This window comes from Dendropsophus ebraccatus, chromosome 12 (assembly GCF_027789765.1).
Source record: "Dendropsophus ebraccatus isolate aDenEbr1 chromosome 12, aDenEbr1.pat, whole genome shotgun sequence".
NCBI lineage: Eukaryota > Metazoa > Chordata > Amphibia > Anura > Hylidae > Dendropsophus > Dendropsophus ebraccatus.
In genome coordinates this window covers 24,113,008-24,138,445 of record NC_091465.1, presented here as the reverse complement: position 1 = coordinate 24,138,445, position 25,438 = coordinate 24,113,008, and the positions used below count along the sequence as shown (strand labels likewise).

Below are 25,438 nucleotides of genomic sequence, written 5' to 3'. Positions count from 1 at the left end.
TTATATGCCGGAAAATACGGTATATAATTTTATACTTGGCTGTGTTATTATATACTGTACCTAAAGGCCAAGTTTAAAAAGGGGGAGAAAGAATTAAGTGGATGATTTTAAAATACTGCACAAACTTTTATTTTTGTTGACTTAGGGTGCGTTCACACCTACAGGATCCGCAGCAGATTTGATTATGCAGATTTGATGCTGTGTTCAGTTAATTAAATGAAATCTGCTGCAGATCCACAGCAGAAAATCAGCTGCGGATCCGGTATGTGTGAACGTACCCTAAAGATATTTATTTGGTAAAACTGGTCAGAAATTAAAATTCTGATAGATGAAAAAAAACAAAAACAAACAAATATTAATAAAAGGTTTTATTGTAGATAATCCCAGGTTTTACAAAGATGAATTATACAAGACTGGATATACGGTGACCTCCATGCAGAATGAGGTGTTACTGCAGCAATCACTCCTGCCAGAAGGTGGAGGTGTAGACACTCACTGAGACATATAAGATGGTTGAAGGTAACTTTTTGCAGATGTCTATATGAATTCCAAGCACACTTTCGGATCGCACCACAATTTAGGACTAATTGGCAAATTAGCGATTTTGTTGGGTTCCTGGGCAAACCAATAAGAAAGACATTCAAAGACGTAGAACTACCAGAGATGGTGGCTGAGGCAATGTTCAGGTTCACACAGACAACCCCAGATGATAAACGGATAATGAAAAAAGCTACCAAAGCTGGAGTCTCCAGTCTCTTCCTAAGGTAACCGTCAGTGTCGGACTGGGCCACCGGAGGACCGGAGGATCCTCTGGTGGGCCCCTCCCCCACTCCTACTCCCAGTCCAGCAGCTGGGGCCCCCAGACAGCCATAGGATGATGCTGCCTGTCCTCAGTTGGCCCCCAGCTGCAGCAATACATGGATTTGCCGGGGCTGTCTACTCAGAGTCAGGCAGAACCATGTCCTGGGAAGCTCCGCCCCCCGCTGCGGGAAGCCCCACCCCCTTCCGGTATTTGCGATCTCACTCAAGCAGAGTAGGGAGAGGAGTCGCTGGGGCACTATGGGAACCATACAGGTGAGGTAAGTATAGCTGTTTTTTGTTTTAAATACAGATGGAGGGGCAGGAGAATGATAAGGGAGGTACTGGTATGCTGATGAGGGGCAAAAGGATGAGGGGGTACTACTATGATGATGGAAGAGCAGGAGGATGAAGGGGGAAGGAGGATGATGGAGGGGTAGTAATATGATGGAGGGGCAGGGGGATGAAGGGGGTAGTAGTATGATGGGGTAGGAGGATGATGGATGGGTAGTAATATGATGGAGGGGCAGGAGGTTGAAGGGGGTAGTAGTATGATGATAAAGGGCGTAGTATGATGATGGAGGGGCAGAAAGATGAATGGGTAGTAGTATGATGATGATGAAGGGGTAGTAGTATGATCTTGGAGGTGCAGGAGGATGAAGAAGGAGGTAGTAGTATGATGATGGAGGAGCAGGACGACGAGAGGGGTAGTAGTATGATGATGGAGGAGCAGGAGGATGAAGGGGTAGTAGTATGATGATGGAAGGGCAGGAGGATGATGAAGGAGGTAGTAGTATGATGATGGAGGAGCAGGAGGATGAGAGGGGTAGTAGTATGATGATGGAGGAGCAGGAGGATGAGAGGGGTAGTAGTATGATGATGGAGGTGCAGTAGGATGAAGGAGGTAGTAGTAGTATGATGATGGAGGTGCAGGAGGATGAAGGAGTAGTAGTATGATGATGGAGGTGCAGGAGGATGAAGGAGTAGTAGTATGATGATGGAGGTGCAGGAGGATGAAGGAGTAGTAGTATGATGATGGATGATATGGTCAGTAACAGTGTGATGGTATGTTGAGAGGTACAGTATGGTGATAATATATATAAGTGCAGTTCTGGGATCACTTCCACACACTGAGCCCCCACATTACTATGTATTCTGATCTCCCACAAAGCATTCAGTGTACAATACACCAAGAATCCTCCAGGTACAACAGCTGAAAGGTTTACAACTCCCAGCATTTACTGATAGTCTGCATCCCTCAGGATATGCTGGGAGTTGTAGTACATATGAACTGCCACTCTAGAGACATATAGTGCTGGACCTTGAGGGCTGATGGTTGTAACAGATTACACCACCAGAAGCTTCTGCACAACAATCAATTGTTAAAGGTTTGTTCTGTCTGAAGCTACAACTCCCAACATACCCTTTATTAAAACTTCATAAGTGTAGGGTATTCTGAGAGTTATAGTTTGACTGAAAACATGTCATTCACAAGGTAGTTGTCGCAGATCCAGATGAATCCACGATAGGGCCGGGTCAGTATGTCGCTTTTTACCGATTCTTCTTTGGTGGGCCCCAAGGATCATTTCCTCTGGTGGGCCCCAGGTATCCCAGTCCGACACTGGTAACCGCACAGATTGTACAAGTGGATAGGGAGATGTGGATGTGTTTGTTTTTAAGTCTTCTATAGAGACAAGCAGTGACAGTGCTTGTGTGGAACTGTATTATCTACACCTGTCATAACTTACTATAGATAAAACAATAAAGGTGCCTGTCTGCATAGTCTGTGATCATCGTGCCTGTTCCTGTGGATATGGTAAAAGTTGATTTCTGTTACACACTTCTTCCGGCGCTTCTACGGACCTCAGGTCTGAAGAAGCGCCGGAAAGGGTGTGAAACAGCTGTAACCGGTAACACATTTTGGCTAACACTGGCTCACCTGCGATTTTATGTCTTGTTGTTTTTTGTATGTCTTTATATCTTGTTGTTGTTTTTTCAATAACGGAACGATAGAACTGCTACAAAGTAGTGAGTGCCGCTAACTTTCTTTTTACGATATTATGAATGTGAGAGACTGTATACTAGTAGCTGAGCACCCCACATAGATTAATACCTATTTCATCTGCCTGAAAAGATCTGCTTCTTGGAAGTTGGAATGGAGAGCGTGTTTCAGGGGAGGGCTTGACGGTGCTGTTCCTAATTACTAAAGAGTACAGTTTGTCTGTCTTCTTCTCCAGGCTAAACTTCATCATACGCTTTTCACCAGTGGAGAAGAACTTGAAGGCTCACTCTCTCTCACGGGCCTCTGATGTTCTTGGTCAAGAGGACACCCCTCGCCATATCATTCCCCTTGAATGCTTACCGTAATTCCCGTGGCCACCTTGTTTCTACAGAATGTTCCCCCTGGCAAGACTTATGTGCGCCCAGAGCTCAGGAGAATTCTGAAATGGGGTCATGCTTCTTTGGTGGTCTGGCATCCTGGAATTCATAAAATGAAGTAGTTGATCTCCCAGGATTACTGGTGGCCTAGTCCTTGCAGGGATACCAAGGACTACGTGGCCTCCTGCACCACCTGTGCCCAAAACAAGGCTTTCTGTTTAAAATAGCGAGTCTACTCCAGCCTCTGCCCATTCCAGATCACTCTTGGGCGCATATAGTTATGGACTTTGTCACCAACCTTCCTCCTTTAGCAGGCAACACCATCATTTGGGTGGTCACATACCATTTTTCTAAAATGTCCCATTTTGTACCCCTTCCTGGTTTGCCTTCTGCTTCTGGCCTTGTCAGTCTCTTCCTCCAGCACATCTTCCAGCTGCATGGACTACCACGGCATATTGTTTCTGATCGGAGACCTCAGTTCATTTCCATGTTTTGGCATGCACTCTGTTCCCAACTCCAGGTGAAGCTAGATATTTCTTCAGCCTACCAGCCTCAGACCAACGGGCAAATCGAGATAGTCAGTCAGGTCCTGGGAAAATATCTTCGTTATTTACTAGGCTGAAATGCATCAACCTTGTTGCCTACAAACTCTATCTGCCTCCCACCATGCGTATCCTGAATTCTTTCCATGTCTCCCTCCTAAAGCCAGTGATTCATAACCGCTTCTCAAGTAACTCCATCTCTCCTGCTCAGCAACCTCTGACATCTACACTGTTAAAGACACCCTGGCTATGAAGTCAGTTAAGGGGAAACGCGTCTTTTTGGTGGACTGGAAGGGCTTTGGTCCTAAGGAAAGATCCTGGGAGCCTGAAAATAATTTCCTGAACCGTAATCTGCTTAGAAGATTCCTAAAGACAAGAAATGGGGGGTGGGCGGTGGGTGGGGGGGGTTACTGTCACAGCTGTGGTGACGACCCATGCTCCAGGCTGCAGCTGCACTTTCTCCCCAGACTCCAAGTTCCATTTATTGGGGCTTAGCGTTCTCTAGGTTTTAAGGGTCAGTTCCCCCTTAATTGGCTGCAGCCTTTCCCTATATAAACTGGCTATCACTTGGCTCCCTTGTTGGAGCCCTTGCAAGTCTACCCTAAGCATTGTGGTCCCAGCTTTGTTGCCCATGATTTCTGCCTGTGACTCCTGCCCTGTGGTTCCTACCTGTGAGTCCTGTCCAATGTACCTGCTGTGTTCCTGCCAGCTGACCTGTTTACATTACTTCTAGCCCTTCACCGCTAGCAAGTTAAACCAGGGGTTGCGATCCTGCTTTGCGGTGAGCTCTGGCGATGACCAGCGGCCCCTAAGGGTCCATTTACACAGAAAGATTATCCGACAGATTATCTGCCAAAGATTTGAAGCCAAAGCCAGAAATGGATTTGAAAAGATCGTTTTGCGATCGTTTTAAGATCGTGCGCCCGCAGCCCGGCCTGGCAGGGTTCGATCGGATCGGCGACGGCGGCGATCGAGCCGGCGCAGGGGGCTGCAGATTAGGGGGGGGGGGACGAGCTGCGGGTGAGCGGGGGGCCGGGCTGCGGGCAGCCGGACTTTCGCGACAACTGTTTACATGGAACGATTGGCGAATTTTTTGCGAACGACGAATGACGATTTAAGAACAAGTTAAAAGATCAAAATGAACGATTTCTCGCTCGTCGTTCGATCGTTCGCTGCGTTTACACGTACGATTATCGTTCGAATTCGATCGTTATCGTGCAAATTCGCGCGATAATCGTTCCGTGTAAACCCAGCATTAGACTCGACTTGTTACAATTGAAAGAAAAATCCAATAACAGAGAAAGAAACCTTGAGAAAGCAACGCGAAACGTGCATTGGGTGAGGCGATGAGACAGACATTGGATATATTTTATGGGTGCCTTCACACCTACCGTATCGCAGCAGAAAATCCGCTGCGGATCTGCAGCAGATTTAACTAAATGAATGAACACAGCATCAAATCCGCACTTACAAATCCGCTGCGGATCCGCAGTGGATTTTCTGCTGCGATACGGTAGGTGTGAAGGCACCCTAAGTAGTTTTATGCACTTGCTGTCATATTTTTCTGTGTGGTAGTTTCCCAGTGGCAGTTTTTCTGGACACATTGGAGCAGGGTAAGGGGAGGCCTGTATCGGACCTGTCTTAGTTGGCTTATACTTACATTTATTTTATTTGCATGTACTTCTTTGTGAACGTTCCTACATGATTGTTCTATAATTTTTCCACCCTCATGAGACGGTGGCTACCCGTGGCAATCAGTTCTCTTGGGTTATGTGAGTATGTGCGTCGGGGGACCCTCTTGTGGCTAGAGATGCAATTCGGCCTACGGCTACAAGAGAGACTGGCAGGGCTGGTGGGTGCTGTGAGTCATAGATAGCATAGATAGCCTCCATGGTACTATGCCACTGTGCTACACCTCAGATCATTGAGGTTCTGGGAAACAGTGTTACGAGCCGCTACATGGTCAGCTGATCCTATAGGTTTTCTACTATTGCCTGCAGAGTCATCAAACTTATCTACCACATGTGAGACATCTGTTTATTGATAGTGTGGCTTTACATTAGATTCTATAGAACAACAGCTGTAGTGTATACACACTGTCTACACTATGGACGTTGTTCTATGTGGCTGCACAAAACAACTGCCATGTCTATTTTGTGCGGCCTCCATTCAGTGAACAGCTGCCGTACAAGATAGGTTGTTCTCACAGTGTAAAGTACAGCTTCTGGCTGTACTTTACATTGTGTTCTATGGCTAATTGGAGTGCGGGCACACCCGAACATGCCCGCATTCCAATTCAAATGAAGTGATGTTCATACTGCAGTAGCGGCTGGGTAAACATGTAAAACAACGGCGATGTTCTTGCCATGTGTGAACACGACCTAAATGTAGATGTCTTGAATACTTTGTTTCCTTTTTTAATCATTGAAAAGTCTGTAGATCCTGTGATTTCCATAATTCCATGACTTTCCCTTCTTGGTCCAAAGTTTCCCTTCTTCCTGTTGCAATCTCAGGCTATGTTCACACACAATTTTATTTATTTATTTTTTTTACTAAAGAACGGCAGCTGTTTTAATTGAAAACAACGACCGTTCTTTTCAGCCCAGTAATGCAATGCCGCCAGTTCCATGCACATTCTGTGCGTGCAGAAAATGATCATGTCAATTGTACAGCTGTTCTTAATCTTCCATGCACACAGGGATGCAATCATATATCCAGCACGTTGAAGACTTCCTTGGTTCTCCTAATACAGAGTGATGGATCCTCCCTGCCGTGTCACTTTGGCGGGGTTGTTCTTGAATGCAGATTAGTACTGAGTAAGACTTGTCATTAAAATTCTGTCGACATGATGTATTTTATCCTGAAATATGTTCTTGCTTTATTGTCACTCGCTCTGGTAGGTGGCACTTTCTAGAGGTCACTCCTTTTACGTAATCAAGCTATGGACTCTATATAAGAAACAGGAACAGTAAAAAAGTAGAGTCTTCGGACTACAGAGGTTGGACATGGATAACCTTAGTAAGTAGTATTCTTATTATATTGTATTATATTTTCTCCATTTGGACGAGCTGAATTTCTGAGAACAGAAAATTGACTTGAAGGTGTGTTTGCTGACATCTGTATACTGACTATAGGTTCTAATGGGTTGTATCTGTGTCTTCTGCACACACAGTTCTCGTCTCCTTACTCTTCTGGGCAGTATTCGGTAGTAGCCGGAGTGATCTACTCCAGGAGTGCCTGAAAGATCCCGACTACGAAGAGTTATTGGACATTGCCAAAAATGGGTTGCCATCTTCCAAGACACGTAATAGTAAACACATAGTGGTTGTTGGTGCTGGGATGGCAGGACTCTCTGCGGCCAAAACTCTACAGGATGTGGGGCACAGAGTAAGTAGATAAACCATGGTTTGGTCTCCATCTACCATAGAAGAACCTGGAGAGCTTGTCTCACCCTGATACTCATAAATATAGAAATAGCTAGGTGTATGAGATTAATCTAAGCTTCCTCTGTCTCAGGTAACCATACTGGAAGCCAATAACAGAGTTGGAGGTCGTGTTCTGACCTACCGAGATCCAGAAGGTTGGTACGCAGAACTAGGACCGATGCGTCTGCCACCGTCTCACAGGTAACATTGATCAGAACATTATTATAATGGTGTCACTGTGTTTGGGTTTAGCTTTAGTTTTTGTCTGTGTTTATTCTTTTTGCCTCTGGTTTATTAACAACTTAAAGTGATACTGTCACCAAATCCTCCTTTTAATTAATTAATTAATTAATTTATTTATTTATTTATTTTTGTTATGGTGTTCGTCGTGCATTAAAACTGCCAAAGTTGTCGTTTTCATCAACACCAGTTAGGGAAAAATTGCTTTTTGGCGTTGAGGCATATTTAGGAGCAAAAAATACGTGTGGCTTTTAGTTTATATTTTTGAAGTTAGAGTCTTTACCCATGAGACGATACTAAATTTGTATATGTAACATATTGAATATGTGCATTTTTTTATTGGTAGTTATTTTTCTTAAATGTTTTTTTATTTTAAGAACACCAGGACACCACTGCAGTCACTGACAGGCTAAGTAAAATGTATAGATCACATATCGATAAATACCTTTATGGCTCTTTGCAGGATCGTACGGGAATACATCAGGCAGTTTGGGCTGAAATTGAACCCTTTTATTACATTTGACAACGACGCCTTCTATTTGTTCAACAATATCAGACGTGGACACGGAGAGGCCGAAGAGACCCCAAATCTGTTCAGATATAATCTAAAGGCTGAAGAGAAGGGGAAATCTATTACTGATCTGTATTATAAAGCCGTGTACAAGGTATATAGCGTATATAGGGGTGTGTATAATTTTATCTCACTTCTAGAGATGAGCGAACCTGGAGCATGCTTGAGTCGATCCGAACCCGAACTTTCGGCATGTGATTAGTGGTGGCTGCTGAAGTTGGATAAAGCGCTAAGGCTATGTGGAAATCATGGATATAGTCATTGGCTGTATCCATGTTTTCCAGACAACCTTAGAGCTTTATCCAAGTTCAGCAGCCACCGCTAATCAACTACCGAACGTTCGGGTTCGGATCGACTCGAACCCGAACCCGGTTCGCTCATCTCTACTCACTACATATCTATTATCTAAAGGCCTATGAGCAGCAGTGCTGGGGAGTTGTTAAAGGGCTTTACCATTGATTTTACCTAGAAATGGATAAAAGGGATTTTTGACAATGTAAACGAAGTAGAAAACTAGGATTCAAATTTTTTTCTTTTTCCTCAGTACCTGAAAGAAACAAATAGCAGAAATTGCTCGACAATATTAGAGGGATTTGACAAAGCTTCCGAAAAGGTAAAGTTGTGATTGTATTGGGTTACATTACATGCAATATTACATGGATCCCAACTTGGATATTTCTGGAAATTTCACAGGATTCTGTGGTCCTACCTCTTAGACCCTCGCCTGTAGCCATAGAGGGGAATCCAGATATCCATTTACATGTGAGACCACCTCTTAAAGGGGTACCCCGGAGAAGAAAAAAAAATTAAATTAACTGGTATCAGAAAGTTATATAAATTTGTAAATTACTTCTATTTAAAAATCTCCAGTCTTCAAGTACTGTATGTCCTGCAGGAGGTCGTGTATTCTTTCCAGGCTGACACAGTGCTCTCTGCTGCCACCTCTGTCCATGTCAGGAACTGTCGAGAGCACTGGTAAATCTCCATTAAAAAAACCCTATCCTTCTCTGGACAGTTCCTGACATAGATAGAGGTGGCAGCAGGGAGCACAGAGTCAGACTGAAAAGAATATACCACCTGATGTAGGACATACAGCAGCTGATAAGTACTGGAAGGCTTGATATTTTTAAATAGAAGTAATTTTACAGCCATCGCTCCTTTATTTATCAGTGCAATTCTATGTGCAGGAAACTCTTGCTCTTCCTCATACAGGTTCCTAGAAACCAAAGGGCACAAGACACAGAGCAGCACCCCCTGTACTTTAGGTTTATTATAAGTAGTCTACACCTCCCTAAATAGAAAACAAAGGAAACCTGGGACACACCCGACCCCGGTTATAACCTCCCCGACCTTGTCCAGAGGAGATACGGGTGTGCCGTAACGTAGCTATTTTTAGCCGTTAGTTTGCCAATTGATATAAAGCTCATAAAACATGAATGACAACTAGCAGAACATGTACAAATAGGATAAGTCTTCAAATGTACAAAGATATGCAAGACGCTCTTACTATAAGGAAGCAGAGAGGATTTACTCATCCTTTACTCCAATTAACTATGACTAAATTTTAGATGTAAAAACACCAAACTCTTGGCCTATTATCTTAACCCCTTCATGACCAAGGTCATTGACGCCCAGATATCCAGGTTAAATTAAAGCAATGTTGTCTCCTCGTCTTCTAAGAGCCATAGGGGGAGATTTATCAAACATGGTGTAAAGTGAAACTGGCTCAGTTGCCCCTAGCAACCAATCAGATTCCACCTTTCATTCCTCACAGGTTCTTTGGAAAATGAAAGGTGGAATCTGATTGGTTGCTAGGGGCAACTGAGCAAGTTTCACTTTTACACCACCATTTTGTGCGCCATGATCTCTAGTTTTTCTTGGTATCATATTGGTGGAAGAGAAAAATTCAGATATTTTTTTTATCATTTTTTTTTTTAAATATAAAATTTTCAAAAAATCAGCAATCCTTCAGTTTTTTTTCACTTTTCATTTAGAATGTTTGCCATGCATGAACAATATTGTTATATTTAATAGCTCAGACAATATGCTCGCTAAGATATGTAAAATGTTTATTTTTTATTTATTTATTTTTTTTATTCGTATAATTAGAAAGGGGGTAATATAAATCTTTATTAGGGCATTTTATATGGGATTTTTTTTAAATATGTTTTGCTTTTTTTCCTTTTTTTCACACATTTTATATTGCATATACAAGTCCCTTAGGGGACATATATGCAATGCTCTGATGGTATATATTGATGAATGCTATTCCATAGCATAGCGTTCATCAGTACTATCGGTGATCTGTACATAGAGTCTGCCTGAGAGCAAACTCTATGAACAATCAAACAAAACAGAGGTAAGTGGCCCCCGCCTACCTGTTCAACTGATCGGGACCCCCACAGCAGTGATCTATTTAAGGCTATGTTCCCACACAGTATTTTTGCTCAGTATTTTACAACATCAGCAGTGGATTAAAAACACAGAAAGGCTTTGCTCACACACTGCTGAAATTGAGTGGATGGTTGTCATTTAATGGCAAATACTGGACGTTATTTCAAAACAACTGCGGTTGTTTTAAAATAACAGCAATTATTTGCCATTTAATGGCGGCCATCCACTCAATTTCAGCAGTGTGTGAACATAGCCTTTCTGTGTTTTCAATCCACTCCTGGTTTTAGTTGCAAAATACAGAGCAAAAATACTAGTGAAGAAGAAGGAGGCAAGTTTGCCAAATAAAGGTATTTGCAAAAATATATGACTGATTTAATTGAGATGGGAATAACCCTTTAAAAGCAAACGTACCATCAGGTACATTGGCTTTAAGTGTTGCATATGAATAGAATTGAACCGCAGCCCAATCCAGCACACAGCGCCACTCTACTATCAGACACCGGTCCAAACTTAAGCACTGGAGGCAGGCCGGCCCGCCCCTAGTGGGAGGTGCCCCCACTCCCCTGTATGATGCAGCTCCATTAGAATCAATGGAGCCTCGTCATAGAGGAGTGGGGGTTTCCTTCCACTGGGGACGGACGGCCTGCCTCCAGTGCTTAAAGTGACTGTACCACCAGGCCCAGGCTGAAGCACTGGAGGCGGGCTGACCCACCCTTACTGGGAAGAAACCCTAGCCCCTCTGATAGGGTTCCATTGATTCTAATGGAGTCATGTCATGGAGGGGCTGGGGTTTCTTCCCACTAAGGGTGGGTCGGCCTGCCTCCAGTGCTTCTGCCTGGGCCTGGTGGTACAGTCACTTTAACCGGGCCGGTGCTTGGGAATAGACCAGTGCTGTGTATAGGAACCAGGCCGCAGTTAAAATAAAGGGACCGCGGCACTGGCTTCCCTGCGTTGGTGCCATTATATTCAGCACTTAAAGTGAATGTAACTGATGGTACATTTGCTTTAATGTTGTAACTTTTATTTTACAAGAAACAAAATTTATTCTTTTAGGGTAGCTTCACACACACCAGTGGATTTTCTGCTGCGGATCCGCAGCAGATGCGCAGCAGACTCGAACCAAATAACTGAACACAGCATCAAATCTGCACTATGAAATCTGCTGCAGATCCTGTACGTGTGAATGCACCCTTAAGAGAATATATGCCATTGTTTTTCTTGCTGTGACACGTTTTGATGGGTTCCGTAGATTCTTTGGTGATGACAGCATATGGTTGTTCGATATGAGGTCTGGATACATATGGTAGAAGTCATTATATTGTCATATGGGACTAGTGTGTAGGATACTAATTTATGTATAGCTATAAGAAAAACTTCAAATATACAGTATTTCATTTCTTATTTGGTATAAACTTACATTTTAACATTTTTACATTTTAACTTACGTATACGGTACATTTTAATAATAGTTTTGGGGGGGTCAAAGAATGAGGAAATCATCCCCCGCTTCCTCCTTATAAAAACGTCCTGTGAATTTTTTGATTTTTTTATGATGATCATATTACATAAGTGTATTGTTGTATGATTTTATAGTATTATGATTATGACTACATGACTTATGAGAAATGTGCAATATCATTTGCATAGTAGCAGCAATAAATAGTTATACATCTAGACGCACCCCATACTTCCCTAGGATGATGTCTTAGAAGTGAACTCCAAGGTCGGAAGGGTTCGGGATGTTCCACATGCCTAGTGTGTTCAAGGAATATTTTTGAGAATAATTATTGATTATGTAAACGAGCAAGCAATCTTCTAGATCAGTGCTCGTTTACATAGCCTATTCAGGTTGACGATTGTGTGGCAAGGGCATGGACATCATTAGCAACGTCACTATATAGAAAATATAAAAGATTACACTTACCTCTCCACGCTACCCAATTTACTCCTGCCTGTTCCCTGCTGACCACAGCCGCCACTCACACTTTTAAACCTGTCTCTGCAGTGGCAGGATGCCCAGCCAATCACTGACCGAGATGGGACAGCACTAGGGATGGTCCGAACCTGCCGAGGTTCGGGTTCGTACGAACCTGAATTCTCGGCAATGATTCCCCGTGTCTTCCACCTCCGTGGAGAGGGTGGATACAGCCGGAGGACCGCCTGGAAAACTGGGATACAGCCTATGACTATGGCTGTATCCCAGTTTTCCAGGCGGTCCTTCGGCTATATCCCCCCTCTCCACGGAGCGGGCAGACAGCGGGAATCATTGCCGAGAGTTCAGGTTCGTACGAACCCGAACCTCGGCAGGTTGGGACCATCCCTAGACAGCACCTAACCAGTGATTGGCTGGACGGCCTGTCACTGCAGAGACCGGTTTAAAAGTGTCAGCAGAGTGTTCCAGAAACACAACAGGAGAACACTGGGGGAGAGGTAAGTATCATCTTTATTTTTTTCTATATACCCTTCATCAGTCGTCAGATGCACCTATCCATCGGATCATCTATCGCACTGATCAATGATTTTTAAACTTGTTTAATGATCAGCAGATGATCGGGTCCTCAGCTGATCATTGTCTTTATTACATTGGGCAATATGTGCCCAAATCTCCCTGATTCGGCAGATCATGGCTCCATGTAATAGAGTCCTACTTCCTTGTATAAGGACGGGTCTAAGGGTATGCGCATAATACGGGATCCGCGTGGATAACATCCACCCCAGTGCGCTCCAGCTTGACTCCGTGCCCGTGCCATAGACTCCATTCTATGCTCGGGCAGATTCTGCTGTCCGCCCAAAGAATTGGCATGTCAATTCTTTGGGCGGTTGGCGGATTCTGCCTGAGAGTCATCAGAAGGCCAGAAAGTGAAAGGACATGTAGTTGCACTGATATACTAGTGCAATTAATGTGGAGCGAGGAAACTGTATGCTTGAAACATTAGAAAGCAGTAGTACTCTGAGAGTAGACGTCCATAAAGTTCAACCTATGCGTCCATCAAGTTCAACCTATCACCCTACTGTGTTGATCCAGAAGAAGGCAAAATCCCTTATAAACCAGGTATCAATTGCCCTATCAAAATTAGAAAAATTCCTTCCCGACTTGCCGAAAAATCCCTGGATCAACATCCTATACCATCTAGTGGCCATGACTTTCATTGAGAAAAGCATCCAGGCCTCCCTTAAAGTATTAAGGGCCGATCATGCCATAACCCATAGAACGCATGCCTTACAAAGGATATAACAAGTACCACACAGTTTCATGATGTTTGCAGCTTTTACACCATAGAGGCATTTTTGGAAAACATGAGGTTTGATACTAAACATGTTGCAGATTTCCATGTCATATCTTCTCCTTTGTATACACAGTCTTTCTTGGTGGATGAAGGAAGTTTAAGCGCAGGAGCTCTTCAAATGATTGGACACTACATGGGATTAAATGGTGAATTTCACCTTTCCTTTTTGGAGTCAATAGAGGACGATGTCATCTTCAACACCACCAGGTACAGACAGAAGCAAATATTTTTACATGTTGTCGTATCAATCCTCATAGAGAACACAAAATAGATCTTGCTATAGTTCTCATATATCAGTGTCTACATAGAACCCAAATTTTAACGTCAACAACCGACTATATTGAATAATGCCTACTGTAGGACCATATACTAGTAACTTCCATAGTGACAATAATACAACCACCGGCTTCACAGATGATCACCTTTGCATTGTTAGCCATAAATTACAAAGCTTTCATAATGATATCAAAAGTCACATAGTGGAATATAATGCCTTGGAAAGTCTTTAGACCCTTTCACGTTTAGCATTTTGCATTGCGGTAAGTATTCAGGGTCTTTACTAAGTACTTAGTTGTAGCCCCTTTGGCAGTGATTGCGGCCTCCTGTCTTTTTGGCTATAATGCCATAAGTTTTAGACCTGGATTTTGGGATTCTCTTCTCTGTAGATCCTCCCAAGCTCTGTCAGGTTGGATGGAGACCATTGGTGGACGCCAATGTCAGGACTTTCCAGAAATATTTCACTGGGTGAAGGTCAGGGTTCTGGCTGGACCACTCAAGGACATTTACAGAGTTGACCCTAAGCCGCTCCTGTGTTGTCTTGGATGTTGGAAGGTGAACCTTCAGCCCAGTCTGACACCCAGAGCACTCTGAATAAGGCTCCATTCATCTTTCCCTTAACCCAGGCCAGTCTCTCTGCCACCCCACACCATGACACCAGACTTCACTGTAGGGATGGTATTGGGCAGGTGATGACCAGTGCCTGGTTTCTTCTAGACATGACACTTTGAGGCCAAAATGTTCAATCTTGGTTTCATCAGACCAAGAATCTTGTTTCTCACAGTCTCAGAGATCTAAAAGGGGTTATCTAGCATTAGAAAAACATGAACACTTTCTTTGACTTTTGTCTCCAGTTCAGACGTGGTTTACTATTAAAGGACAACTCCCACAAAAATTTTTTTTTTGCTCATTTAACACACATTACAAAGTTATATAACTTTGTAATGTGGTTAAATACCTGGCCTGGCCCCCTTCCCCCACTTTCGGACCCCCGACCCCCCACCCCGGAAGTTAAAGAATGTATACATTACCTATTACGATCGTCACGGTCCTCTTCTCCGGGGCGGCATCTGGTGACGACGACGTCAGAGCCGAGGGGCGGTCCGGGTCTTCTTCCTCCTCGGCGTCTTCATGCAAAGTGAATGGGGATGAAAAGGCTGCTGGTGCACATGCGCACCAGCAGCCTTTTCATTGGCTGGAGCGCATCACATGGCTTCCAGCTTGCTCAGCCCTGATTGGCTGAGCTTGCTAGAAGCCATGTGATGCGCTCCAGCCAATGAAAAGGCTGCCGGTGCGCAAGCGCACTGGCAGCCTTTTCCATCCCCTGGACCCGGAAGTCGGAGACATCGCTGGATGGCGGACGGCGGCGACGGAGAGGCGGACGGCGGGCGAATCGAGTGGCGATCGTCACCGGAGAGATGGTGAGTATGGTGTCTGTTTGTGTCTGTGTTTTTTTTTTTTTTTTGGGGTCCCGCGGGAGTTGTCCTTTAAGCTTCATTCACTTCAATGGAACTGACTTGCAAAACCTGCACCCAACCTGGAGGCATGAGTAGTGTTATCTATGGAAGAAAGCGGCCATGTTTTTCTAATGCTGGATAACCCCTTTAAGGCTCTTTTTTGAAAACTTCAGGCGGCTTTCACTTGTCTTTTGCTGAGGAGAGGCTTCTTTCTGGCCATAAAACCCTGACTGGTGGAGTTTGCATTAATGGTTGAACCTTCTGAAAGTTTCTCCCAACAGATCTTTGGTGCTTTTTAGTCACCTCTCTTACCAAAAATCTAAAAACTTCTGTTATCCTGTTTTTATTATGGAGTGTTTACTTTAGAACAAGGCCTCAATAGAAAAAATAAATAAAAAAGGGACAGAATCTGAAGATTTTCTAAATGTATTCTATATATCATTTTTCTTACTAATATGCTAAATTTACTTGGCGTATTTTACTAATATTGTCCTTTTGTCTCATAAGGATGGATGAGATCACAGGAGGCTTTGACCAGTTGCCTTTAGCTTTCTTACGCTCCCTTGGAAATGTCATCAAGTTAAATTCTACTGTAGTAAAAATCACAAGGAAGGAGAAATCTGTGGTTGTCCAGTACCGGCAAAACAAGTCCTCTGCTCTCACCAACATATCTGCAGACTACGTCATTGTCACCTCCAGCGCTGGGACCACCAGACGTATAGACTTCAGTCCTCCATTGAGTAATGACAAGTACAATGCTCTGAGTGTCATTCATTATGGAAGTGCCACAAAGATTCATCTGAGCTGTAATGAGAGATTCTGGGAGAAGGATGGGATAGTCGGAGGAAGAAGCTCTACCGATCGACCATCTCATAACATCTACTATCCGAGTCATAACTTCACCAATGGAAGAGGTGTCCTCCTGGCCTCTTATACTGCCGAAGACAGCTCAGTGTTCTTCCTATCGCTAAGTGATGAGGATTGTATTGATATTTTGCTAGAAGACTTGTCCATCATCCATAGGAGACCAAAGGAAGAGCTGAAAAAACTCTGCCCCAAATATGTGGTGAAGAAGTGGAGTTTGGATCCATATACTATGGGAGCATTTGCCTATTTCACACCGTATCAGTATGGAGATACAAATGAAGCATTAAACAGACCAGAAGGTAGAATTTACTTTGCTGGGGAGCACACGTCACTTCCTCATGGCTGGATCGACACGGCTATGTTGACTGGTCTGAGGGCAGCAAAGAGAGTTCATAGAGAGACCATCATGTCCACCAAAGGCTGAGTCCTACTTTGAAGAATAGCTATAAATTCCATGTTGGAAAGTTTACAAATACTTCGTAATTTGTTTATCCTATGCTATATAACAAGATGGCATGCGTATATTCAATTATATAATAAACACATACGGGTTGCGTGATGGAGAGTCACAGTATTGGGCTCCACCCCATTGATGGTAATGTGGTCACATAGAAGTGTAAGTGAACTAATATATGCAAACCACACATGAACTGAAGACAAGAGTGGTGCTGGGATTTTTGTAGCTCTGGATAACCCTTTTAAACTTCTGACACTGATAGATAGCTGTTAGAATAAAGAGACAAATGGTACCTTTTATATATCCGTCTGTTCTTCCAAAATGTTGAAAAATGCTTTTATTCTATGGGGCAAAGTGTCAGAGGGCTGTTCCCAGGCTCCTCCTCGCTCCCCCTCCCATCCCTATACCTCCTTGGTTGACTGTAAACAGCAAGCTGAGCTCCAAGCTGTTATAGGGATGGGACAAAGAGCAAGGTGAATTCCAGTTTGCAAAAGACGAGATGCTTGGAACAGCCTCTGTAATATTTTGCAATGAAAAATCGTGAAAAAATTTTTTCCCCACATTCTGGAAGCACAGACGATATATGAAAGTTACATTGGGGAAGATTTATCACACTGTAAAGTGTAAAGTAGAATTGTCTCAGTTTCCCCTAGCAACCAATCAGATTCCTTCTTTCATTTTTCAAAGATTCTGTGAAGAATGAAAGGTGGAATCTGATTGGTTGCTAGCGGCAACTGAGCCAGTTTAACTTTACACCAAGTTTGATAAATCTCCCCCATTTTGTCTCCTTATTCTAACAGCTATCTAGAATTTCAGAATGGGAATTACAGCTGACAGGTTCCATTTACATCAATGTCCTGTGTCCATCTGGTTTGTTGCAATGAAGATTGATGAAAAGGGAACATACCATTATGGTGGCGAGTCCTTCTCCCATTTCAGCTACAATGACTTATCTGGACACACACTACTCAGGACACCTCTGCAGCCAAGGCCTCTTATCAGAAAGCACTGCTGTCATTTCAAAAAATGTTTTTTATGTACTAAGGACTTTCAAAAATTTCCATCTGTTAAGGTCTGGGTGTTGAGACCCCTAGAATGGGCGGAGACAGTTGCTCGCTAGGCGTGTTCACTTCCCGCTTGGTATTCATGATAGTAGACAAACTCCATAGACTTACTGTCACTCACATAGAATATGGAGTGAACTTTCTAGACGAGCACTTCTCCCTGCCCATTCTACCAATCAGTGGGGGTCTCCACAACCAGACTTTGACGCAAAAGGGGCCACCCTGGTATTTCTCTCTTTGTGTCCAAACCGAGTGTCACTGTCGTTTCATTTTTTTTTTGCAGAAATCAATAGTACAGGCGATTTTAGGAAACTTTGTATTTGGGTTTATTAGCCGAAAAATGCATTTTTATCATTAGAAAGCAGTTTGAAGCTCTCCCCCCTGTCTTCATGATTTTCTATAGGGAGGGGAGGGGTTGAGTGAGATGAGGCACCAAAACAGGACAACAAAGAGTTAATTTACAGCTACATCACCAGCTATCTCCTCTGACAGTCAGCACTGACATCTCTGACCGCTAAATACCGGATTTTATGCAGCTCCCTGCTGTGTAATCCTTTGTTCTCTGCTGGTGACTTATCTCTCTCCCCCCCCCCTCTTCATAGAGCAGACACGGCCCGACTGATGTAAAAGAGTCGAGATTTCCTGATAATGAGCAGTGAATGAGAGAGAGGAGGGGAGGGGGGGACCTGGGGAAAGTCTTTTTGAATGCAGATAATTACATATTTGCTTAGTAAACCCAAATACAAAGTTTCTTTAAATCGCCTGGACTATTGATTTCTGCAAAAACAAACGAACAAACAGTGACACTTTAAAACAACATATCAGGATGGTTTGGTGATCTCCCCCCTGGGAGGTCCCCCTTGGCAACAGGTTTCCTTCCCTGGAGGGATATCTGGCTATTCCCATGTTTTTTTGCATCATATTCAAATTTTATAGGGGGCAATGTATAAATGGAGACTCTTGACTGAAAACTTCATTGTTTTGTTTTGTTTTTTTTTCCGCTGATCTCCCTGAGCTTAGTGATTGTTTTATTTCTCCATGACCAGACCCTGACTGACCAAAACTTCTCACATGCATCTATTAGACATCTATAGACACTTTTAGGGTCCCAGTCATACATACAACCACTGTTACCCCTATGGACATGCATGTAAGGACATTCATGTAAATGTTCAATGTTCAAAGGAAAAATGCAATAAAAAAACCTTTCCTTTATGTAAACTTTTATCTCATTCACATAGTAAATACATGTTAGTATGTAATGTATTATTAAAGAATAATCTGCACATGATCTAAAATGCATTGAATAAATTGAAAAAATAAACAAAAATATGGTCGCCCTCCTCTGCACCCGCTCCAGGTCAGCCATGTCCTTCCTAACTATCTGTACAAGCAGCTTCTTTTGACACAATGGGAATTGTTATTGTCTATACACAATCACTATTATTCGATTATTACTGTGCCCATTGACAAACACAAGACACATTTGTTCTGTCAATCGTTCTTTGTTCCATTGGTAGCTACATACAAGTCCACACATGGCGGGAATCTTCCATTTATAACTCTTGTAAAACCTTCAGCCACCACAGGATGTCTTCATCCATGATGGTTGTTGCTTTTAACCGAGGATGTGGAGGGACGACCTTTAGTTGCAGATGGACTATATATTTTTTCGTCATCTACAATGAATAAGAAGAAGAATAGAGGATGATAGCTGCAAACTAATCTTAGGGCCCTTTTACACAGAAAGATTATCTGACAGATTATCTGACAAAGATTTGAAGCCAAAACCAGAAACAGACTATAAACAGGGATCAGGTCATAAAGGAAAGCCTGAGATTTCTCCTCTTTTCAAATCCAGTCCTGGCTTTGGCTTCAAATCTTTGGCAGATAATCTGTCAGGTAATCTTTCTGTGTAAAAGGGCCCTAACACAATGCAGATTATTTATTTTAATGCAAGTTTGCAAAACTACAACTCCCAGCATGCCTCCTGCCACCTGCCACACAAGTTGTAGTTTTTCAGCAGCTGGAGAGCCACAGATTGGGGCATTCTGCCCTAGGCCAGGAGTAAGGGAACCTTGTCTCGCCAGCTGTTGCAAAACTACAACTCCCATCATGTCTGGACAGCCAAAGTTACACAAGCTGTATGGAGATATATAATACACAGACTGTATGGAGATACATTATACACAGACTGTATGGAGATATATTATACACAGACTGTATGGAGATATATAATACACAGGCTGTATGGAGATACATTATACACAGACTGGAGATACATTATACACAGACTGTATGGAGATATATAATACACAGACTGTATGGAGATATATAATACACAGACTGTATGGAGATATATAATACACAGACTGTATGGAGATACATTATACACAGACTGTATGGAGATACATTATACACAGACTGTATGGAGTAACATTATACACAGACTGTATGGAGATACATTATACACAGACTGTATGGAGATACATTATACACAGACTGTATGGAGTGAGATACATTATACACAGACTGTATGGAGATACATTATACACAGACTGTATGGAGTGAGATACATTATACACAGACTGTATGGAGATACATTATATACAGACTGTATGGAGATACATTATACACAGACTGTATGGAGATACATTATACACAGGCTGTATGGAGATATATAATACACAGACTGTATGGAGATACATTATATACAGACTGTATGGAGATATATAATACACAGACTGTATGGAGTGAGATACATTATATACAGACTGTATGGAGATATATAATACACAGACTGTATGGAGATACATTATACACAGACTGTATGGAGATACATTATATACAGACTGTATGGAGACACATTATACACAGACTGTATGGAGTGAGATACATTATACACAGACTGTATGGAGGGAGATACATTATATACAGACTGTATGGAGATACATTATACACAGACTGTATGGAGATACATTATACACAGACTGTATGGAGATACATTATACACAGACTGTATGGAGTGAGATACATTATACACAGACTGTATGGAGATACATTATACACAGACTGTATGGAGTGAGATACATTATACACAGACTGTATGGAGATACATTATATACAGACTGTATGGAGATACATTATACACAGACTGTATGGAGATACATTATACACAGGCTGTATGGAGATATATAATACACAGGCTGTATGGAGATACATTATATACAGACTGTATGGAGATATATAATACACAGACTGTATGGAGTGAGATACATTATATACAGACTGTATGGAGATATATAATACACAGACTGTATGGAGATACATTATACACAGACTGTATGGAGATACATTATACACAGACTGGAGATACATTATACACAGACTGTATGGAGATACATTATACACAGACTGTATGGAGATATATAATACACAGACTGTATGGAGTGAGATACATTATACACAGACTGTATGGAGATATATAATACACAGACTGTATGGAGATACATTATACACAGACTGTATGGAGATATATAATACACAGACTGTATGGAGATACATTATATACAGACTGTATGGAGATATATAATACACAGACTGTATGGAGATACATTATACACAGACTGTATGGAGATATATAATACACAGGCTGTATGGAGATACATTATACACAGACTGTATGGAGTGAGATACATTATACACAGACTGTATGGAGATACATTATACACAGACTGTATGGAGATATATAATACACAGGCTGTATGGAGATACATTATACACAGACTGTATGGAGATACATAATATACAGAGTCAGACTGTATGGAGATGCATTATATACAGGCTGTATGGAGATACATTATATACAGACTGTATGGAGATACATTATACACAGACTGTATGGAGATACATTATACACAGACTGTATGGAGATACATTATATACAGACTTTATGGAGATACATTATACACAGACTGTATGGAGATACATTATACACAGACTGTATGGAGATACATTATATACAGACTGTATGGAGATATATAATACACAAACTGTATGGAGTGAGATACATTATATACAGACTGTATGGAGATATATAATACACAGACTGTATGGAGATACATTATACACAGACTGTATGGAGATATATAATACACAGACTGTATGGAGATACATTATACACAGACTGTATGGAGATACATTATACACAGACTGGAGATACATTATACACAGACTGTATGGAAATACATTATATACAGGCTTTATGGAGATATATAATACACAGACTGTATGGAGATACATTATACACAGACTGTATGGAGATACATTATACACAGACTGTATGGAGATACATTATACACAGACTGTATGGAGAGATATAATACACAGACTGGAGATACATTATACACAGACTGTATGGAGATATATAATACACAGACTGTATGGAGATACATTATACACAAACTGTATGGAGATATATAATACACAGACTGTATGGAGATACATTATACACAGACTGTATGGAGATATATAATACACAGACTGTATGGAGATACATTATATACAGACTGTATGGAGATACATTATATACAGACTGTATGGAGATACATTATACACAGACTGTATGGAGATACATTATACACAGACTGTATGGAGATACATTATACACAGACTGTATGGAGATATATAATACACAGACTATATGGAGATATAGAATACACAGACTGTATGAGATACATTATACACAGACTGTATGGAGATACATTGTATACAGGCTGTATGGAGATACATTATATACAGACTGTATGGAGATACATTATACACAGACTGTATGGAGATATATAATACACAGACTGTATGGAGATACATTATACACAGACTGTATGGAGATATATAATACACAGACTGTATGGAGATATAGAATACACAGACTGTATGGAGATATAGAATACACAGACTGTATGGAGATACATTATATACAGGCTGTATGGAGATATATAATACACAGACTGTATGGAGATACATTATACACAGACTGTATGGAGGGAGATACATTATACACAGACTGTATGGAAATACATTATATACAGGCTTTATGGAGATATATAATACACAGACTGTATGGAGATATATAATACACAGACTGTATGGAGGGAGATACATTATACACAGACTGTATGGAGTGAGATACATTATACACAGACTGTATGGAGATACATTATACACAGACTGTATGGAGATATATAATACACAGACTGTATGGAGATATATAATACACAGACTGTATGGAGATACATTATACACAGACTGTATGGAGATACATTATACACAGACTGGAGATACATTATACACAGACTGTATGGAGATACATTATATACAGACTGTATGGAGATATATAATACACAGGCTGTATGGAGATACATTATACACAGACTGTATGGAGATACATTATATACAGACTGTATGGAGATACATTATACACAGACTGTATGGAGATACATTATACACAGACTGTATGGAGATACATTATACACAGACTGTATGGAGATATAGAATACACAGACTGTATGGAGATACATTATATACAGACTGTATGGAGTGAGATACATTATATACAGACTGTATGGAGATATATAATACACAGACTGTATGGAGATACATTATATACAGACTGTATGGAACCACAGTATAGACAGTCTGTTAAAATATTTTTTGACACTATTTCATACACATCAGTAGTCAGGATGGCCGAGCGGTCTAAGGCGCTGCGTTCAGGTCGCAGTCTCCCCTGGAGGCGTGGGTTCGAATCCCACTTCTGACAGCACAAACTTTTAGTCTCAATGAAGTCTGTAAAATACACTTTTTTACATACAATCTGAATTTGTGGGAAAAAAAAAAAAAAAGAGAAAATGAAAATATTGATGACACATACAAAGATCTACATAAATATATATGTGTGATATGTATATATGTGTGTGTGTGTGTTTTAAATACATACTATATACATTTTTCTATGTGTCAATCAATAACTTTACATACATCTACTGCATATAAGATTTCAGGAAACGACTAGAATGAAAGTGAAAGCCTGACACCCTGCCCGTGTATTACATGGCTGAGAAGCCGCATTGTGTCACTAATAGAAACATTAAAAGCTTCTGCCGAAACCCGGGATCGAACCAGGGACCTTTAGATCTTCAGTCTAACGCTCTCCCAACTGAGCTATTTCGGCTACATAGATGCTGAGGTTTTACTACCCCTGTTGGCTGAAGGGAAGGAGTGTTTGGTTATTTTGTATATTATGTCTTATGTGTTTACGGATAAAGGATTCCAAATAAATAAATAAATAAATAAATAAATAAACAAACAAATAAACAAATCAGACATTACAAAGTTCTATTGTCCCTCAGTACTGCTGGAAAGGCTGCGAGTTATCAAATACAATGACTTGTAATTCATCATTTTATGTGTTTTTTTTATTTTTTATTTCAGTTTTTTTTTTCCTCCATTGTGTTTGTTGAGCAGTGGCCTGGGAAGGGGTTGTCTCACCAATGGCATTGCGTATACCAGTGTTTAATCTATAGGGGTCTTGGTGACCCCCTGCACTCCCATGTGTAACCTGCCTTCGGGTCATGATGTCTTTACGCAGCTAAGGGTCTAATTACACGGAGCGATTTACGACTAACTATAAACGATAGTAAACGAGATTGTTTATCATTAACCAGAAATCGTTCACCATATTACACTGAACGATAGTCGTTAGTTACGATCGTTACTATGATCGTTTACTCCATCTGATCCCAGCAAAACAATGAACAATGTGCAATTACACTGAACTATTAGTGAACAAATGCGGAACTTGAGCGAACGAATGTGGAATTACAGCGAACGATTAACGATAATTTTAGGTTCAGATCTAAATCAACGATCAACGACATACCAAAGATTTTTCGATAGTTGCCTGCAATTACACTGAACGATTATGGTTTAAATTTGAACGATATAACGATTTTTAACACGATAATCGTCCCGTGTAATAGGGAACTTACTGGCACAATCTATAGTAGTCAATGTCCCACCATGAGTGTAAAAATAACTACTCACTAATAAAATTACATATGTTAAAACAACCCACATAGAGCAAATGTGAGCTCGCAAGTATTGGAGAAGGTCTAGTAAAGTGCCAAAAATATGTAGACATAGCCTCAATATTAGTAAAAAAAACTTGGCAATTATATACAGACACAACAAATCTCCATAGTATTAACACTCACCCATATTCGCTATGTGGGTCCCAGCTGTCCCTACGATCGTTTCGCCAACACAAGCTTCTTCAGGGAACTCAGCCCCAGTGGCGGTCTTTGGCACCAAGCACCCCAAGCGGTCGCTTGGGGCCCCCAACATCCAGGGGGCCTTCCACGTTCTGCTCTTGTGCTCAAGACTGCTGGACAGGGCCGCTGCGCCGCTTGCTGCTGCCATCTGAACTGTAACTATGAGCACTCGTAATGAGCGCTAATAGTTACATGCAGCAGCACTGACTGGGTGGGAGACATTGGCTCCCTTCCTGTCAGTCACTCTTGTGGCCGCAGGAAGTGTTTTCCCTGCGGTCACAAGTGGCAGCTTTGTCCTTGTGGTGCCGGCGCTCCAGTGACATCACTGGAGCATCGGCGCCAGGACAAGG

The 25,438-nt window shown here is 41.7% G+C and overlaps 1 protein-coding gene and 1 non-coding gene across 2 annotated transcripts; one reads left to right on the top strand and one right to left on the bottom strand.

The window, feature by feature from the left end:
- The first annotated feature begins 6,717 nt into the window (after positions 1-6,717).
- LOC138769006 (L-amino-acid oxidase-like) lies at positions 6,718-17,289 on the top strand. Its single transcript, XM_069947155.1, has 7 exons — positions 6,718-6,737; positions 6,892-7,106; positions 7,236-7,345; positions 7,848-8,049; positions 8,500-8,568; positions 13,710-13,843; positions 15,877-17,289. Exons 1-7 carry the CDS (start codon positions 6,725-6,727, stop codon positions 16,658-16,660), a joined length of 1,527 nt encoding a protein of 508 aa, XP_069803256.1. The 5' UTR covers positions 6,718-6,724; the 3' UTR covers positions 16,661-17,289.
- A 6,627-nt stretch (positions 17,290-23,916) lies between these two features.
- TRNAF-GAA (transfer RNA phenylalanine (anticodon GAA)) lies at positions 23,917-23,989 on the bottom strand. Its single transcript has one exon. It is a non-coding gene; the product is annotated as a tRNA-Phe (tRNA).
- Between the last annotated feature and the right edge of the window lie 1,449 nt (positions 23,990-25,438).